The sequence below is a fragment of the Hypanus sabinus genome, unplaced genomic scaffold, assembly GCF_030144855.1.
Source record: "Hypanus sabinus isolate sHypSab1 unplaced genomic scaffold, sHypSab1.hap1 scaffold_1706, whole genome shotgun sequence".
NCBI lineage: Eukaryota > Metazoa > Chordata > Chondrichthyes > Myliobatiformes > Dasyatidae > Hypanus > Hypanus sabinus.
Window position 1 is genome coordinate 5875 of NW_026779791.1, and position 14369 is coordinate 20243.

At 55.3% G+C, this 14369-nt stretch overlaps 2 protein-coding genes across 2 annotated transcripts in view; both read right to left on the bottom strand.

Moving 5' to 3' along the window:
* Nucleotides 1-242: 242 nt before the first annotated feature.
* LOC132387300 (uncharacterized) lies at nucleotides 243-2092 on the bottom strand (the record flags this gene model as incomplete). The annotated part of the gene is made up of 1 exon (XM_059959657.1): nucleotides 243-2092. A coding segment is annotated over one exon (1335 nt), but the record flags the coding sequence as incomplete, so codon positions are not given.
* Nucleotides 2093-4003: 1911 nt separating this feature from the next.
* The window catches only part of LOC132387299 (rootletin-like), a gene marked incomplete at its 5' end in the record, with an annotated part of 51104 nt that continues 40738 nt past the window's right edge, over nucleotides 4004-14369 (bottom strand). The window contains 2 exons of the mRNA XM_059959656.1: nucleotides 4004-4420; nucleotides 5511-5609. Coding sequence (XP_059815639.1) covers nucleotides 4004-4420; nucleotides 5511-5609 — 516 coding nt within the window. The remainder of the gene's footprint in view (nucleotides 4421-5510; nucleotides 5610-14369) is intronic.

The following is a 14369-nucleotide window of genomic DNA, read 5'->3' on the forward strand; positions in this document are numbered from 1 at the left end:
CGGAGAAGGGAACTGTGCACGGTGCTCCCGGTGTGTGGGGGTCTGACCCGGCAGGATACGGAGACGGGAACTGTGCACGGTACTCCCGGTGTGTGTGGGTCTGACCCGGGGGGGATACGGAGACGGGAACTGTGCACGGTGCTCCCGATGTGCGTGTCTGACCCGGGGGATACGGAGACGGGAACTGTGCACGGTGCTTCCGGTGTGTGTGGGTCTGACCCGGGGGGGGGGGGGGGGGGGATACGGAGACGGGAACTGTGCACGGTGCTCCTGGTGTGTATGGGTCTGACCCGGGGGGGGGATACGGAGACGGGAACTGTGCACGGTGCTCCCGGTGTGTGTGGGTCTGACCCGGGGGAGGGATACGGAGACGGGAACTGTGCACGGTGATCCTGGTGTGTGTGGGTCTGATCTGGGGGGGGATACGGAGACGGGAACTGTGCACGGTGCTCCCGGTGTGAGTGGGTCTGACCCGGGGGGATACAGAGATGGGAACTGTACACGTTGCTCCGGGTGTATGTTGGTCTGACCCGGGGGGATACGGAAGACGGGAACTGTGCACGGTTCTCCCGGTGTGTGTGGTTCTGACCCGGGGGGATACGGAGATGGGAACTGTGCACGGTGCTCCTGGTGTGTGTGGGTCTGACCCGGGGGGGGATACGGAGAAGGGAACTGTGCACGGTGCTCCCGGTGTGTGGGTCTGACCCGGGGGGATACGGAGACGGGAACTGTGCACGGTGCTCCCGGTGTGTGTGGGTCAGACCCGGGGGGATACGGAGACGGGAACTGTGTACGGTGCTCCCGGTGTGTGTGGGTCTGACCCAGGGGGATACGGAGACAGGAACTGTGCAGTGTGCTCCCGGTCTGTGTGGGTCTGACCCAGGGGGGTTACGGAGACGGGAACTGTGCACGGTGCTCCCGGTGTGTGTTGGTCTGACCCACGGGAGATACGGAGACGGGAACTGTGCACGGTTCTCCCGGTGTGTGTGGTTCTGACCCGGGGGGATACGGAGATGGGAACTGTGCACGGTGCTCCCGGTGTGTGTGGGTCTGACCCGGGGGGATACGGAGACGGGAAATGTGCACGGTGCTCCCGGTGTGTGTGGGTCTGACCCGGGGGGGATACGGAGACGGGAACTGTGCACGGTGCTCCCGGTGTGTGTGGGTCTGACCCGGGGGGATACGGAGACGGGAACTGTACACGGTGCTCCCGGTGTGTGTGGGTCTGACCCGGGGGGGATACGGATACGGGAAATGTGCACGGTGCTCCCGGTGTGTGTGGGTCTGACCCGGGGGGATACGGAGACGGGAACTGTACACGGTGCTCCCGGTGTGTGTGGGTCTGACCCGGGGGGGATACGGAGACGGGAACTGTGCACGGTGCTCCCGGTGTGTGTGGGTCTGACTCGGGGGGGATACGGATACGGGAAATGTGCACGGTGCTCCCGGTGTGTGTGGGTCTGACCCGGGGGGGATACGGAGACAGGAACTGTGCAGGGTGCTCCCGGTGTGTGTGGGTCTGACCCGGGGGGGATACGGAGACGTGAACTGTGCACGGTGCTCCCGGTGTGTGTGGGTCTGACCCAGGGGGATACGGAGACGGGAACTGTGCACGGTGCTCCCCGTGTGTGTGTGTCTGACCCGGGGGGATACGGAGACGGGAACTGTGCATGGTGCTCCCGGTGTGTGTGGGCCTGACCCGGGGGGAATACGGAGACGGGGTAGAGGGGTCTGACGCAGCGGGGGACGCAGTCAGGGTAGAGGGGTCTGACCCAGCGGGGGACGGAGACGGGGTAGAGGGGTCTGACCCAGCGGGGGACCCAGACGGGGTAGAGGGGTGTGACCCAGCGGGGGACAGAGACGGGGTAGAGGGCTCTGACCCAGCGGCGGACGGAGACGGGGTAGAGGGGTGTGACCCAGCGGGGGACGGAGACGGGGTAGAGGGGTCTGACCCAGCGGGGGACGGAGACGGGGTAGAGGGGTCTGACCCAGCAGGGGACGGAGACGGGGTAGAGGGGTGTGACCCAGTGGGGGACGGAGACGGGGTAGAGGGGTCTGACTCAGCGGGGGATGGAGATGGGGTAGAGGGGTCTGACCCAGCGGGGGACGGAGACGGGGTAGAGGGGTCTGACCCAGCGGGGGATGGAGACGGTGTAGAGGGGTCTGACCCAGCGGGGGACGCAGATGGGGTAGAGGGGTCTGACCCAGCGGGGGACGGAGATGTGGTAGAGGGGTCTGACCCAGTGGGGGACGGAGACGGGGTAGAGGGGTCTGACCCAGCAGGGGATGGAGACGGGGTAGAGGGGTCTGACTCTGCAGGGGACGGAGACGGGGTAGAGGGGTCTGACCCAGCGGGGGACGGAGTCGGGGTAGAGGGGTCTGACCCAGCGGGGGACGGAGTCGGGATAGAGGGGTCTCACCCAGCGGGGGACACAGACGGGGTAGAGAGGTCTGACCCAGTGGGGGACGGAGACGGGGTAGAGGGGTCTGACCCAGCGGGGGACAGAGACGGGGTAGAGGGGTCCGACCCAGCGGGGGACGGAGACGGCGTAGAGGGGTCTGACCCAGCGGGGGACGGAGTCGGGGTAGAGGGGTCTGACCCAGCGGGGGATGGAGACGGGGTAGAGGGGTCTGACCCAGCGGGGGACGGAGACGGGGTAGAGGGGTCTGACCCAGCGGGGGACGGAGACGGGGTAGAGGGGTCTGACCCAGCGGGGGATGGAGACGGGGTAGAGGGGTCTGACCCAGCGGGGGACGGAGACGGGGTAGAGGGGTCCGACCCAGCGGGGGACGGAGACGGCGTAGAGGGGTCTGACCCAGCGGGGGACGGAGACGGGGTAGAGGGGTCCGACCCAGCGGGGGACGGAGATGGGGTAGAGGGGTCTGACCCAGCGGGGGACGGAGTCGGGGTAGAGGGGTCTGACCCAGCGGGGGATGGAGACGGGGTAGAGGGGTCTGACCCAGCGGGGAACGGAGACGGGGTAGAGGGGTCTGACCCAGCGGGGGACGGAGACGGGGTAGAGGGGTCTGACCCAGCGGGGGACGGAGACGGGGTAGAGGGGTGTGACCCAGCGGGGGACGGAGTCGGGGTAGAGGGGTCTGACTCAGCGGGGGATGGAGACGGGGTAGAGGGGTCTGACCCAGCGTTGGACGGAGACGGGGTAGAGGGGTTTGACCCAGCGGGGGACGGAGACGGGGTAGAGGGGTCTGACCCAGCGGGGGACCGAGACGGGGTAGAGGGGTCTGACCCAGTGGGGGACGGAGACGGGGTAGAGGGGTCTGACCCAGCAGGGGACCCAGACGGGGTAGAGGGGTCTGACTCAGCGGGGGATGGAGATGGGGTAGAGGGGTCGACCCAGCGGGGGATGGAGACGGGGTAGAGGGGTCTGACTCAGCGGGGGATGGAGACGGGGTAGAGGGGTCTGACTCAGCGGGGGATGGAGACGGGGTAGAGGGGTCTGACTCAGCGGGGGATGGAGACGGGGTAGAGGGGTCTGACCCAGCGGGGGACGGAGACGGGGTAGAGGGGTCTGACTCAGCGGAGGACGGAGACGGGGTAGAGGGGTCTGACTCAGCGGGGGACGGAGACGGGGTAGAGGGGTCTGACTCAGCGGGGGACGGAGACGGGGTAGAGGGGTCTGACCCAGCGGGGGACGGAGACGGGGTAGAGGGGTCTGACCCAGCGGGGGACAGAGTCGGGGTAGAGGGGTCTGACCCAGCGGGGGACGGAGACGGGGTAGAGGGGTCTGACCCAGCGGGGGACGGAGACGGGGTAGAGGGGTCTGACCCAGCGGGGGACGGAGACGGGGTAGAGGGGTCTGACCCAGCGGGGGACGGAGACGGGGTAGAGGGGTCTGACCCAGCGGGGGACGGAGTCGGGGTAGAGGGGTCTGACCCAGCGGGGGACGGAGACGGGGTAGAGGGGTCTGACTCAGCGGGGGATGGAGACGGGGTAGAGGGGTCTGATCCAGCGGGGGACGGAGACGGGGTAGAGGGGTCTGACTCAGCGGGGGACGGAGACGGGGTAGAGGGCTCTGACCCAGCGGGGGATGGAGACGGGGTAGAGGGGTCTGACCCAGCGGAGGACGGAGACGGGGTAGAGGGGTCTGACCCAGCGGAGGACGGAGACGGGGTAGAGGGGTCTGACCCTGCGGGGGACGGAGACGGGGTAGAGGGGTCTGACCCAGCGGGGGACGGAGACGGGGTAGAGGGGTCTGACCCAGCGGGGGACGGAGATATCTACACGTGACGGATGACCCTTCACCTCGACGAGGGACTGCTTGCTCAGTAAGCCAGTCTGGATGGCGGAGACGAGGGCTGGGATTGCTGTGAAGACCTGGGTCTCCTCCAGACCGACGTCTCCCGTCTCGGACGTCAGATCGGGAAGTGTCTGCGAGGACGGACTGTCCGAAAGGAGGGTCTAACGAGAGTGAGAAGAAGATGAGATGGGGGCAGAGAGTGGGGTGATGGAGAGGGAGGAATGAGAGAGGGGAAGGGGTAGGCAGGCATGAGAGGTGAAAATGAAGGGGTGGAAGAGTGTCAGAAGCGGGGCGAGAGTGGGAGAAAGTGGGACAGACAGGGATAGACGGAGAGTGAGAGAAGGGGAGAGAGGGAAGAGAGGGGGAGAGGGAGTGGGAGAAGGAGAGGGGGAGAGAGGGAGGGGGAAGGAGAAGATGTGAGGGGGAGAGAGGGAGGAGGAGGGAGGAGAGGGAGAGGGAGAAAGAGAGGGAGTGGGAGGGGATGGGGAGAAGAAGGGGGAGAGAGGAGATGGGAGGGGGAGAGAGGGAGGAGGAGGATGGAGGAGATGGAGAGGGAGAGGGAGGAGATGGAGAGTGAGAGGGAGGAAGAGAGGGAGTGGGAGGGGTTGGGGAGAGGGAGCGGGAGAGAGGGAAGGGGAGAGGGAGGAGGGAGGAAAAGAGGGAGTGGGAGGGGATGGAGAGAGGGAGGGGGAGAGAGGGGAGGGGGAGAGGGAGGAGGAGGGAGGAGATGGAGAGGGAGAGGGAGGAAGAGTGGGAGTGGGAGGGGATGGGGAGAGGGAGCGGGAGAGAGGGAAGGGGAGAGGGAGGAGGGAGGAGGAGAGGGAGGAAGAGAGGGAGTGGGAGGGGATGGGGAGAGGGAGCGGGAGAGAGGGAAGGGGCGAGGGAGGAGGGAGGAGGAGAGGAAGAGAGGGAGTGGGAGGGGATGGGGAGAGGGAGGGGGAGAGAGGAGATGGGAGGGGGAGAGGGAGGAGGAGGGAGGAGATGGAGAGGGAGAGGGAGGAAGGGAGGGAGTGGGAGGGGATGGGGAGAGGGAGGGGGGACACAGAGAAAGGTAAATCATTAGCTCTCCAGACCACATTCCTGGTCTCCGTAGGGAAAGGCCCTGCATAGAGGTCCCGGTGGCTCCCACCTCCCCCACCCTCCCGACCTCTCGCCATCTCCCGGACCGGGCCCCCAAACCCCCGCTCTGCCCTCCCCACCACCCCTTTCCTCCCGCCGCCCCCCCACACCCCCACCACCACGACGGTTCACCTGCGCGACGTCGCCGAGGGAGCGCTGGATGTCAGCGAGGGTCCGGCGCAGCTCCCTGGCCTCGGTCAGCTCCTCCTGCAGCCTCTGCCTCTGAGCCTCCTGCAGAGAGAGACAGAGAGACCCGCTTCGTTTATGGGAAATGGCAGGGCATTGAGGAATGCAGTGGAACAGAGCGACCCAGGAATAATGGTGCATAGTTCCCTGAAGGTGGAATCTCATGCGGATAGGGTGGTGAAGAAAGATTTTGTTATGCTGGCCTTTATAAATCAGAACATTGAGTATAGGAGTTGGGATGTAATGTTAAAATTGTACAAGGCACTGGTGAGGCTGAATTTGGAGTATTGTGTACAGTTCTGGTCACCTAATTATTGGAAAAATGTCAACAAAATAGAGAGAGTACAGAGGAGATTTACTAGAATGTTACCTGGGTTTCAGCACCTAAGTTACAGGGAAAGGTTGAACAAGTTAGGTCTTTATTCTTTGGAGTGTAGAAGGTTGGGGGGGGACTTGATAGAGGTATTTAAAATTATGAGGGGGATATATCGAGTTGACGTGGATAGGCTTTTTCCATTGAGAGTAGGGGAGATTCAAACAAGAGGACGTGAGTTGAGAGTTAGGGGGCAAAAGTTTAGGGGTAACACAAGAGGTAACTCAGAGAGTGGTAGCTGTGTGGAACGAGCTTCCAGTAGAAGTGGTAGAGGCAGGTTCGGTATTGTCATTTAAAGTAAAATTGGACAGGTATATGGACAGGAAAGGAATGGAGGGTTATGGGCTGAGTGCGGGTCAGTGGGACGAGGTGAGAGTAAGCGTTCGGCACGGACTGGAGGGCCGAGATGGTCTGTTTCCGTGCTGTGATTGTTAGATGGCTAGATCGAGTTGACGTGGATAGGCTTTTTCCATTGAGAGTAGGGGAGATTCAAACAAGAGGACATGAGTTGAGAGTTAGGGGGCAAAAGTTTAGGGTTAACACGAGGGGGAATTTCTTTACTCAGAGAGTGGTAGCTGTGTGGAACGAGCTTCCAGTAGAAGTGGTAGAGGCAGGTTCGGTATTGTCCTTTAAAGTAAAATTGGACAGGTATATGGACAGGATTATGGGCTGAGTGCGGGTCGGTGGGACGAGGAGAGAGTAACAGACCGTAGTACAATAAGATCACGGCTGATCACCGACCTGCCTTTTCCCCAGAGCCCTTAATTGCCCTGCCGTGCAAAGTCGAGTCAACCTTGGCTTACATACTGAGGGAGCATTCCACTGCAGAGAATTCTGCCAATTCACCACTGGGGAAAGCAGCTCCTTCCCTGGTCTGCAAAAATGTATCCAATCTCGTCTTAATCATGCTTCCTTCAGCCCCTCTTCCCAGACTCCTCTTCCCTCCACCTTCCCATTCCAGAGAGGCCCTTCTAGACCGTGCGGAGAAGATGGAGGGGAGGCTCGAGAGAGGTCTGCAGGATTCTGAGGGTGAACGGCAGCGGGTTTTTCCCGCTGAGGCTGGGCGAGAGGAGAGGTCGTGGGTTAAGCGTGTGAGACGTTGAAGGGGGGAAGGAGGGGGGGGGAGCTCCCTCCCCCAGAGGGAGGTGAGAGCGTGGAACGAGCTGCCTGCACAAGTCGGTGCACGCGAGCTCGATTTCGAGGTTGAAGAGAAGTTTGGAGAACTGTGATCGAGGCTGATCATCCACAATCAGTACCCCGTTCCTGCCCTCTCCCCATATCCCTTGACTCCACTATCTATAAGAGCTCTATCTAACTCTCTCTCGAAAGCATCCAGAGAATTGGCCTCCACTGCCTTCTGGGGCAGAGCATTCCACAGATCCACCACTCTCCGGGTGAAAAAGTTTTTCCTCAACTCCGTTCTAAATGGCCCCCCCCTTATTCTCAAACTGTGGCCTCTGGTTCTGGACTCCCCCCAACATCGGGAACATGTTTCCTGCCTCCAGTGTGTCCAATCCCTTAATAATCTTATATGTTTCAATCAGATCCCCTCTCATCCTTCTAAATTCCAGTGTATACAAGCCCAGTCGCTCCAATCTTTCAACATATGACAGTCCCGCCATCCCGGGAATTATCCTCGTGAACCTACGCTGCACTCCCTCAATAGCAAGAATGTCCTTCCTCAAATTTGGAGACCAAAACTGCACACAATACTCCAGGTGAGGTCTCAGCAGGGCCCTGTACAACTGCAGAAGGACCTCTTTGCTCCTGTACTCAACTCCCCTTGTTATGAAGGCCAGCATGTCATTAGCTTTCTTCACTGCCTGCTGTACCTGCATGCTTGCTTTCATTGACTGATGAACAAGGAAACCCAGATCTCGTTGTAATTCCCCTTTTCCTAACTTGACTCCATTCAGATAGTAATCTGCATTCCTGTCCTTGCCACCGAAATGGATAACCTCACATTTATTCACTTTAAACTGCATTGAACGTTATTAATTGGAACATAGAAGACTGAGGGGAGATTTGATAGAGGTATACAAACTTATGAGGGGTATTGCGTCTCATACAGGGAGAGGGTGCAGAGGAGATTCACCAGGACGCTGCCTGGATTAGAGAGGGTGCAGAGGAGATTCGCCAGGATGCTGTCCGGATTAGAGAGGGTGCAGAGGAGATTCACCAGGACGCTGCCTGGATTAGAGATGATGCAGAGGAGATTCACCAGGATGCTGCCTGGATTAGAGATGGTGCAGAGGAGATTCACCAGGATGCTGCCTGAATTAGAGAGGGTGCAGAGGAGATTCCCCAGGATGCTGCCTGGATTAGAGAAGGTGCAGAGGAGATTCGCCAGGATGCTGTCCGGATTAGAGAGGGTGCAGAGGAGATTCACCAGGATGCTGCCTGGATTAGAGAGGGTGCAGAGGAGATTCACCAGGATGCTACCTGGATTAGAGAGGGTGCAGAGGAGATTCACCAGGATGCTGCCTGGATTAGAGAGGGAGCAGAGGAGATTTGCCAGGATGTTGTCCGGATTAGAGAGGGTGCAGAGGAGATTCACCAGGATGCTGCCTGGATTAGAGAGGGTGCAGAGGAGATTCACCAGGACACTGACTGCATTAGAGAGGGTGCAGAGGAGATTCACCAGGACGCTGCCTGGATTAGAGAGGGTGCAGAGGAGATTCACCAGGATGCTGTCCGGATTAGAGAGGGTGCAGAGGAGATTCACCAGGATGCTGCCTGGATTAGAGATGGTACAGAGGAGATTCACCAGGATGCTACCTGGATTAGAGAGGGTGCAGAGGAGATTCACCAGGATGCTGCCTGGATTAGAGAGGGAGCAGAGGAGATTCACCAGGATGCTACCTGGATTAGAGAGGGTGCAGAGGAGATTCACAGGATGCTGCCTGGATTAGAGAGGGTGCAGAGGAGATTCCCCAGGATGCTACCTGGATTAGAGAGGGTGCAGAGGAGATTCACCAGGATGCTGACTGGATTAGAGAGGGTGCAGAGGAGATTCACCAGGATGCTGCCTGGATTAGAGAGGGTGCAGAGGAGATTCACCAGGATGCTGCCTGGATTAGAGAGGGTGCAGAGGAGATTCACCAGGATGCTGCCTGGATTAGAGAGGGTGCAGAGGAGATTCACCAGGATGCTGCCTGGATTAGAGAGGGTGCAGAGGAGATTCACCGGGATGCTGCCTGGATTAGAGAGGGTGCAGAGGAGATTCACCAGGATGCTGCCTGGATTAGAGAGGGTGCAGAGGAGATTCACCGGGATGCTGCCCGGATTAGAGAGGGTGCAGTGGAGATTCACCGGGATGCTGCCTGTATTAGGGAGGGTGCAGAGGAGATTCACCAGGACGCTGTCTGGATTAGAGAGGGTGCAGAGTAGATTCACCAGGACGCTGTCTTGATTAGAGAGGGTGCAGAGGAGATTCACCAGGATGCTGCCCGGATTAGAGAGGGTGCAGAGGAGATTCACCAGGATGCTGACTGGATTAGAGAGGGTGCAGAGGAGATTTACCAGGATGCTGCCTGTATTAGAGAGGGTGCAGAGGAGATTCACCGGGATGATGTCTGGATTAGAGAGGGTGCAGAGGAGATTTCACCAGGATGCTGCCTGGATTATAGAGGGTGCAGAGGAGATTCACCAGGATGCTGCCTTGATTATAGAGGGTGCAGAGGAGATTCACCAGGATGCTGCCTGGATTAGAGAGGGTGCAGAGGAGATTCAGCAGGATGCTGCCTGGATTATAGAGGGTGCAGAGGAGATTCACCAGGATGCTGACTGGATTAGAGTGGGTGCAGAGGAGATTCACCAGGATGCTGCCTGGATTAGAGAGGGTGCAGAGGAGATTCACCAGGATGCTGACTGGATTAGAGAGGGTGCAGAGGAGATTCACCAGGATGCTGACTGGATTAGAGAGTGTGCAGAGGAGATTCACCAGGATGCTGCCTGGATTAGAGAGGGTGCAGAGGAGATTCACCAGGATGCTGACTGGATTAGAGAGGGTGCAGAGGAGATTCACCAGGATGCTGCCTGGATTAGAGAGGGTGCAGAGGAGATTCACCAGGATGCTGCCTGGATTAGAGAGGGTGCAGAGGAGATTCACCAGGATGCTGCCTGGATTAGAGAGGGTGCAGAGGAGATTCACCGGGATGCTGCCACAATTAGAGAGCATGAAGAAGGGATTCACCAGGATTAGAGAGGGTGCAGAGGAAATTTGACGGATGTGCACAGGACAATCAAGGGCACAGATTGAGTGTTGAACCAGAGACTTTGCCCCCAGGGCGGGAACGGAAGACAACACACAGCAATAATGTTAAGGTGCCTGGAGGTAAGTACTGGGCCCACACTCAGCAACTGTGGAACAGCTTTTTCCTCTCGGCCACCCTCACCACGATCTATTGTATTGAGAACATCCTGAGCAGCTCTTTCACTGCCTGGTTTGGGAATTGCACCGTCTCGGATCGCAGGACCCTGCAGTGGATAGTGAGGTCAGCTGAGAAGATCATCGGGGTCTCTCCTCCCGCCATCACGGACATTTACACCACACGCTGCATCCGCAAAGTAAACAGCATTATGAAGGACCCACGCACCCCTCACACAAACTCTTCACCCTCCTGCCATCTGGGAAAAGGCTCCGAAGCATTCGGGCTCTCACGACCAGACTGTGTAACAGTTTCTTCCCCCAAGCTATCAGACCCCTCAATACCCAGAGACTGGACTGACATCTACATCTTTATTTTCAGATTGTAATTTGTCCCCTACCGTGTCTACTATCTTGTTTATTAATCCTCTAGACTAACATCTACATTATTTATTATTATATTATAATTTGTCCTCTGCTGTGCCTAACATCTTGTTTATTAATTATCATACTTCCGTGCACTGTTTTGTGCACTTTATGTAGTCCTGCACAGATCAGTAGCCTAGTGCAGCTGTTTTATGTGGTTTTACGGAGTCTAGTGTATCCTTGTGCTGTCTGGTGTCGTTTGTGTTGTTTCATGTAGTCTGGTGTAGTTTTGTGTCGTTTCATGTAGTCTGGTGTCGTTTGTGTTGTTTCGGGTAGTCTGGTGTAGTTTTTTGTCGATTCGGGTCGTCTGGTGGAGTTTTGTGTCGTTTCATGTAGTCTGGTGCAGTTTTGTGTCGTTTCGGGTAGTCTGGTGTAGTTTTGTGTCGTTTCGGGTAGTCTGGCGTAGTTTTGTGTCGTTTCATGTAGTCTGGTGTAGTTTTGTGTCGTTTCTGGTAGTCTCGTGTAGTTTTGTGTCGTTTCTGGTAGTCTCGTGTAGTTTTGTGTCGTTTCAGGTAGTCTGGTGTGGTTTTGTGTAGTTTCTGGTAGTCTCGTGTAGTTTTGTGTCGTTTCAGGTAGTCTGGTGTAGTTTTGTGTCGTTTCTGGTAGTCTCGTGTAGTTTTGTGTCGTTTCAGGTAGTCTGGTGTAGTTTTGTGTCGTTTCAGGTAGTCTGGTGTAGTTTTGTGTCGTTTCGGGTAGTCTGGTGTAGTTTTGTGTCGTTTCTGGTAGTCTCGTGTAGTTTTGTGTCGTTACTGGTAGTCTCATGTAGTTTTGTGTCGTTTCAGGTAGTCTGGTGTGGTTTTGTGTAGTTTCTGGTAGTCTCGTGTAGTTTTGTGTCGTTTCAGGTAGTCTGGTATAGTTTTGTGTCGTTTCTGGTAGTCTCGTGTAGTTTTGTGTCGTTTCAGGTAGTCTGGTGTAGTTTTGTGTCGTTTCTGGTAGTCTCGTGTAGTTTTGTGTCGTTTCTGGTAGTCTCGTGTAGTTTTGTGTGGTTTCAGGTAGTCTGGTGTAGTTTTGTGTAGTTTCTGGTAGTCTCGTGTAGTTTTGTGTCGTTTCGGGTCGTCGGGTGTAGTTTTGTGTCGTTTCTGGTAGTCTCGTGTAGTTTTGTGTCGTTTCAGGTAGTCTGGTGTAGTTTTGTGTCGTTTCTGGTAGTCTCGTGTAGTTTTGTGTCGTTTCTGGTAGTCTCGTGTAGTTTTGTGTGGTTTCAGGTAGTCTGGTGTGGTTTTGTGTAGTTTCTGGTAGTCTCGTGTAGTTTTGTGTCGTTTCATGTAGTCTGGTGTAGTTTTGTGTCGTTTCATGTAGTCTGGTGTAGTTTTGTGTCGGTTCAGGTAGTCGGGAGTAGTTTTGTGTCGTTTCGGGTAGTCTAGTGTAGTTTTGTGTCGTTTCGGGTAGTCTGGTGTAGTTTTGTGTCGCGTCGGGTAGACTGGTGTAGTTTTGTGTCGTTTCGGGTAGTCTGGCGTAGTTTTGTGTCGTTTCGGGTAGTCTGGTGTAGTTTTGTGTCGGTTCGGGTAGTCTGGTGTAGTTTTGTTTTGTTTCACGTAGTCTAGTATAGTTTTGTGTCATTCCAGGTAGTCTAGTGTAGTTTTGTGTCGTTTCATGTAGTCTGGTGTAGTTTTGTGTCGTTTCATGTAGTCTGGTGTAGTTTTGTGTCGTTTCATGTAGTCTGGTGTAGTTTTGTGTCGTTTCGGGTAGTCTGGTGTAGTTTTGTGTCGTTTCATGTAGTCTGGTGCAGTTTTGTGTCGTTTCGGGTAGTCTGGTGCAGTTTTGTGTCGTTTCGGGTAGTCTGGTGTGGTTTTGTGTCGTTTCATGTAGTCTGGTGTAGTTTTGTGTCGTTTCGGGTAGTCTGGTGTAGTTTTGTGTCGTTTCGGGTAGTCTGGTGTAGTTTTGTGTCGTTTCATGTAGTCTGGTGTAGTTTTGTGTCATTTCATGTAGTCTGGTGTAGTTTTGTGTCGTTTCATGTAGTCTGGTGTAGTTTTGTGTCATTTTGGGTAGTCTGGTGTAGTTTTGTGTCGTTTCATGTAGTCTGGTGTAGTTTTGTGTCGTTTCGGGTAGTCTGGTGTAGTTTTGTGTCGTTTCGGGTAGTCTGGAGTAGTTTTGTGTCGTTTCGGGTAGACTGGTGTAGTTTTGTGTCGTTTCGGGTAGTCTGTTGAAGTTTTGTGTCGTTTCGGGTAGTCTGGTGTAGTTTTGTGTCGTTTCGGGTAGTCTGGTGTAGTTTTGTGTCGTTTCATGTAGTCTGCTGTAGTTTTGTGTCGTTTCATGTAGTCTGGTGTAGTTTTGTGTCGTTTCATGTAGTCTGGTGTAGTTTTGTGTCGTTTCATGTAGTCTGGTGTAGTTTTGTGTCATTTTGGGTAGTCTGGTGTAGTTTTGTGTCGTTTCATGTAGTCTGGTGTAGTTTTGTGTCGTTTCGGGTAGTCTGGTGTAGTTTTGTGTCGTTTCGGGTAGTCTGGAGTAGTTTTGTGTCGTTTCGGGTAGACTGGTGTAGTTTTGTGTCGTTTCGGGTAGTCTGTTGAAGTTTTGTGTCGTTTCGGGTAGTCTGGTGTAGTTTTGTGTCGTTTCGGGTAGTCTGGTGTAGTTTTGTGTCGTTTCATGTAGTCTGCTGTAGTTTTGTGTCGTTTCATGTAGTCTGGTGTAGTTTTGTGTCGTTTCATGTAGTCTGGTGTAGTTTTGTGTCATTTTGGGTAGTCTGGTGTAGTTTTGTGTCGTTTCATGTAGTCTGGTGTAGTTTTGTGTCGTTTCGGGTAGTCTGGTGTAGTTTTGTGTCGTTTCGGGTAGTCTGGTGTAGTTTTGTGTCGTTTCGGGTAGTCTGGTGTAGTTTTGTGTCGTTTCGGGTAGACTGGTGTAGTTTTGTGCGTTTCGGGTAGTCTGGTGAAGTTTTGTGTCGTTTCGGGTAGTCTGGTGTAGTTTTGTGTCGTTTCATGTAGTCTGGTGTAGTTTTGTGTCGTTTCAGGTTGTCTGGCGTAGTTTTGTGTCGTTTCGGGTAGTCTGGCGTAGTTTTGTGTCGTTTCGGGTAGTCTGGTGTAGTTTTGTGTCACTTCAGGTAGTCTGGTGTAGTTTTGTGTCGTTTCGGGTAGTCTGGTGTAGTTTTGTGTCGTTTCGGGTAGTCTGGTGTAGTTTTGTGTCGTTTCATGTAGTCTGGTGTAGTTTTGTGTCATTTCATGTAGTCTGGTGTAGTTTTGTGTCGTTTCATGTAGTCTGGTGTAGTTTTGTGTCATTTTGGGTAGTCTGGTGTAGTTTTGTGTCGTTTCATGTAGTCTGGTGTAATTTTGTGTCGTTTCGGGTAGTCTGGTGTAGTTTTGTGTCGTTTCGGGTAGTCTGGTTTAATTTTGTGTCGTTTCGGGTAGTCTGGTGTAATTTTGTGTCTTTTCGGGTAGTCTGGTGTAGTTTTGTGTCGTTTCAGGTAGTCTGGTGTAGTTTTGTGTCGTTTCTGGAAGTCTCGTGTAGTTTTGTGTCGTTTCAGGTAGTCTGGTGTAGTTTTGTGTCGTTTCAGGTAGTCTGGTGTAGTTTTGTGTCGTTTCGGGTAGTCTGGTGTAGTTTTGTGTCGTTTCTGGTAGTCTCGTGAAGTTTTGTGTCGTTACTGGTAGTCTCGTGTAGTTTTGTGTCGTTTCAGGTAGTCTGGTGTGGTTTTGTGTAGTTTCTGGTAGTC